General features: G+C 43.9%; 1 protein-coding gene across 1 annotated transcript in view; it reads left to right on the forward strand.

Annotated features, from left to right (window-relative positions):
• LOC139024912 (2-(3-amino-3-carboxypropyl)histidine synthase subunit 1-like) overlaps positions 1–4,918 on the forward strand; it is a 32,126-nt gene that overhangs the window by 25,311 nt on the left and 1,897 nt on the right. The window contains exons 5-6 of the mRNA XM_070439894.1: positions 3,777–3,987; positions 4,421–4,918. The exon at positions 4,421–4,918 is cut by the window's right edge and continues 1,897 nt beyond it. Of these exons, the coding sequence (XP_070295995.1) occupies positions 3,777–3,987; positions 4,421–4,519 (310 nt within the window). The 3' untranslated portion in view covers positions 4,520–4,918. The remainder of the gene's footprint in view (positions 1–3,776; positions 3,988–4,420) is intronic.

Here is a 4,918-nt window from a genome sequence, read left to right on the forward strand (position 1 = left end):
GGCTGGCTGGATGGGGCTGGGGGGAGAGGCGGGCATGGACAACGCTCTTCAGTAGGAGCCCCTATGTTCTGTCTTTCAGCTCTGTTGCTCTCAATTCRATTTAAATTTCAATTTAAGGGGCTCATTGGCATGGGAAACATATTTTTATGTTGCCAAAGCAAGTGCAATAGATAAACGAAAGTGAAATAAACAATAACAGTAAAAATTAACAGTAAACATTAGTTCCAAAAGAATAAATACATTTCAAATGTCATATTATGTCTATATACAGTGTTGTAATGATGTGTAAATAGTTAAAGTACAAAAGGGAAAATAATTAAACATAAATATAGGTTGTATTTACAATGGTGTTTGTTCTTCAATGGTTGCGCTTTTCTTTTCTCTCTCTCTCTCTGACTGACTGGTGTACTCTCACAGCACAGCAGACCAGCTCCCCTCGCTGGGGGCCTCGCCACACTGCACCCCAGCTGCAGCTAGGAAGAGATGGATCTGATAAGCAAATGTTTGTTTTTGTACTCCTATGGAGGTAGTGCGTCCCTTAAGACAGGCTTTGGTTGCACAGTGATATCAAGCACAGGAGTATGAATATGACGTGGGCTGCATTTTAGAGACACAAAGAGGTGTTAATGTAAGCGCTATCAGTCATTACTGTTTAGAAATGAGTCATACGCTTAAAATGTACAGTTTACATTGTGACTAAGACACAMATTTTCTTAGATATTAGGTTCGTTTCCTAATGGGAAAGGTGCCCGTCGTATGAGGATTAGCATTAGCATCATCATGGTCTTATTTCAAGCTATGGTCCAAGGTCAGTACATTCCATATCTGTGATAGTGCACCGTTTATGCTGCTGCTATGATATTGACTAATGCTACAGACGCTGTGTGACTGTGATTCGCCCAGTAGTAATATCCCTCCCTGACGTTCAGTTGTGTTCAGAAGCCTTCTAGTAAAATGTTCCCTAGGTTCCTTGACGGCCCTTTTCAGATACTATCAATACATACGAATTATTTGCGCTGTCTGCGTTTGTGTGTGTATGTTTGATAAGTTAATTCACCTCTTCTCTAACAGACTATCTGTGTCTGTTTTCCCTGCTTTCCTCTGTGGTGCATTAGGAGCTGGGGAGATATGGGGAGATGAGGGAAGAGAGAGATGGGGAGAGGGAGAAGATGGATATAGAGGAGCAGGGAAGAGAGAGATTGGGGAGGAAGGGAATAGAGATACTTGGGGAAGAGAGAATCGTGGAGGAGAGGAAGAGAGATATGGGGAAGAGAGATATGGGTGGAGTGGGAGCAGTGGTTATTTTCAGAGCGTCTCATGTTATATTTATAGTCAATAAGACACACTTGCCTCCTGTCAGTGAAGGGATTAGCAGGAGCAGCTAGTTTACACAGGGAGAGGGAGAGGGAGGGAGGAGATAGATTGGAGCTGGAGAGGAGAGAGTAGAGATGAGAGGAAAGGAAAGGGGAAAAGAGATGAAAGAAAAATGAGTGATTGATAAGAATACATTACATTATTGACTAGAGCTGTGATGATACCAGTATTGCAATATTCTTTCCATGGCAAAATTGAAAACACGAAGCAGACAACTCTTTGGTCCTTTAAAAACCTGCTGAATGTAAAATACTGTGTGATATAGCTAGAMAAATAAATACATGTGATTCTGGATGACAACAAAATGAATTTTATTTCCAGCATTAGGGCTAAATGCGGTTTGTGTTKTGTTTCCTTGCCACAATACTGGTATCGTCCAGGCTCTAGTATTGACATGGTTTAACATGATAACAAAGGGGAAATGATTGAAATTGTAGGCAGAACATGTACAATACAAGAGTTGATTATCATTTACATAATTGTTTATCAAATTAAATCTCTCCATGACCCGTGTCTTTTTAATAGAGATAATTGGAAAATCTTYTGTATTATAAATTGAATTCTCTTTTTATCTCTATCTTAATGTTCACTAATGCCATTCATAGCCAGTATGAATCATTGGCTCAAAGTCATTCTCGCACATGGTAAAGCACTGTGTTAGTTCCTCTCCAACACCTGTTTTGCTCTGCACTACAGYGTGTGTCCTAAATGGCACCCTATTCCTTATATAGTGCACTATAAAGGTTATTCCCTATATAGTGCACTATAAAGGGAATAGGGTGCCATTTAGGAAGGTAGGTAGAAATAAAGTGACATCCACGCTTGTCATCCCCACTCAATATTTTGACGCCTGTCTGGCATGTGTGAAGTCAGACATTGTCCCATGGTTTTCTGAATAAAGCTGTGCCCCATACAGTCCTCTTCTCCCTCACTGTTCCTTCTCAGCCAACACTTCTGCCTTTTCCATCAGCCCACTCCCTACCTCAATGACATACCAATGCCAGTAATGCAGCTCACTAATTAAATCGTATACATGTTCTCAATTGAAAATGACTGGAATGGAACTGGCCCCAAGCCTTGATCATGAACTTTGTACACTATGATGGTCTGTATCGTGCGCTATGATTGGGCCCCCTCCCACCCTTTACTTTTAGCAGTATGAAGGATTATTACAGTATACTGCTGTCCTGTCAGTATGATGGGCGGTATGTACAGTATAATGGCAGTATATGTTGCTAGCTACGTACAGTACTAAAAATGAGCTATTCCCAGTACACTGTGTGCCCCCTGCGCCTGCGCTGTACCTATCCCCGGCTCTATGTACAGCCTTGTGAATGGGCAGTATGATGGGCTGTATCGTACAGTATGATGGCTGTATGTACAGTTATGAAGGGATGTATGTGACGAGTATTGATGCGGTATTGTACAGAATGATGGCTGTATTGTACAGTATGAAGGGCTGTAGTACAGTATGGATGGGCTGTATGATACAGAGCCCTCCCTCGATTGGGCAAGTATGAAGGAATGTATGTACCAGATCCCACATGATGGCAGTATTGTCCACGTTATGATGAGCTGTATGTACAGTATGAAGGCTGTATGTACAGGTATGATGGGCTGTATGTGTACAGTATGGTTGTACACTCAGTCTCCTCATGTGGCCAGCCCAGTGTTAACGGCTGTATGATAGTGGCGGTCTATGTATGGGCTGTCACTTACAGTATGATGTACAGTATGTATAGGGCCTGCCCCAAGTACACAGTATGATGGCTGTATTGACAGTAATCGGTTGCGCCCCTATATCGGTGCTGTCCCTACCGTAGAGCCCGCTCCGTGACTGGCTGTATGTACAGTTCCTAGGATCCGTGCAGTTTAATGGCTGTATTGTTCCCAGATACCCCTTGTATGCCGGCTTGTATGACCCTAACAGTGATGAGTGGCTGTATGACCACAGTATGATGGGCTTATGTACAGTATGAATGGGCGTTGATGTACAGTATGATGTGCTGCTATGATGCCAGCTATATGTGCAGGTTATGATGGGCTGTATGTACAGTATGAGGGCTGTATGTACAGTTGATGGGACTGTATTGTAAGGCTGTTATCAATACATTATGAAAATGGGCATATGATGGGCTGTATGTTTACTTAATGATGGCTGTATTACAGTCATTGATGGGCTTGTATGTACAGTATGATGGGCTGTATGTACAGTATGATGGGCTGTATGTACAGTATGATGGGCTGTATGTACAGTATGATGGGCTGTATGTTGGGCAGTATGTTGGGCAGTATGATGGGCAGTATGTTGGGCTGTAGTAAAAGGACAGTACTAAAGAATGGATTGCTGGAAGTCCTCTGTCTTGGTTGTGTTGTTTGTGTGTGCAGATGATCTATGTTTAACCTCTGTCTTCTCTCCTGTCTTCCCCTCTGCTGTCCTCTCTGCTCTGCTCTCCCTCCCCTCTTCTCCTCTACCAGGCAGCTGTGGCTCTGCAGCAGGTGGGCTGGCAGGAGGTGTACCCCATGGATTTCTACTCCAATCAGAGCCTGGGGCCATGGGCGCCCAACCACCCCGACAACCAACCAGCTCGGCCCACCCGCAAACAGACACAGGTGAGTAGGGCAGAAGATGAATGACATGGGGGGGGGTGAAACCAAGTGTGTCCAAAATGCTTGAAGCCTCTGGCGTGTGTGTGTGTGTGTGTGTGTGTGTTTGTCATGTGCCTTAAATGGAAGTGCTTACTGAGAGCGAGCGCGTCACCATGGTGACACCCAGCGGTACACTGACAACAGAACACATTTCATGATTTTACATTTCTTCTTTGATTTGTGTTGATTCAAAGTTGCATATCTGACCCTGTTTGAAATTATGTTCAATGACTTGTAAATGTCAACAATCAAATGTATGCATTCCCTTTGGATGAATATTTCCTTGCTATGAACATTCCTTGTGAGTTTTGTTGTCACTGTATCAGGAGTAGGTACTATTAGGGGTAGGCACTGTCACAGTTCCAAATGTTAACTCTCTCCCACTGTTTCCCTACAGAAGACTGGCTCACAGCCAGCCCCTACCTCCACTCCCTCACAGCAGTCTAAACTGTGTGGACAGAACCAGTGCGCCCCTTTTGGCTGTCAGGGAGAATGACATGTACACCTCCACTGCTGGCTGCCAACCAGCTCTTATCATGGCTATCTGTTGGAGCTCAGGAGGGCTTTCACTCTGAGCCCTGCTCAACACCTCACCTCCCCCAGGAGACAGAGAGCAGGACAGAGAACCAGAGACACTTCACCTCAGATACCCCTCCATTATATTTACTGTCCTGATGGAATGGACATTACTGCATCAAAGTTTGAGAGAGAGAGACAGAAGGATAATACAGAAGGATATTTTATATTTTAACCAACATGTCTACCAATCAGTAGCAGTTAGAAGTGTGTGTCAGACAGGAGCTGTGGCCTAGGCTGGTTCCCTGAGTACATCTCCCTAGGTTATCTACCACAGTCTCTTTGATGTCACACGTATGGCACCCCTCTGATGTCACAA

Source organism: Salvelinus sp. IW2-2015, unplaced genomic scaffold, assembly GCF_002910315.2.
Source record: "Salvelinus sp. IW2-2015 unplaced genomic scaffold, ASM291031v2 Un_scaffold2007, whole genome shotgun sequence".
Classification (NCBI taxonomy): domain Eukaryota; kingdom Metazoa; phylum Chordata; class Actinopteri; order Salmoniformes; family Salmonidae; genus Salvelinus; species Salvelinus sp. IW2-2015.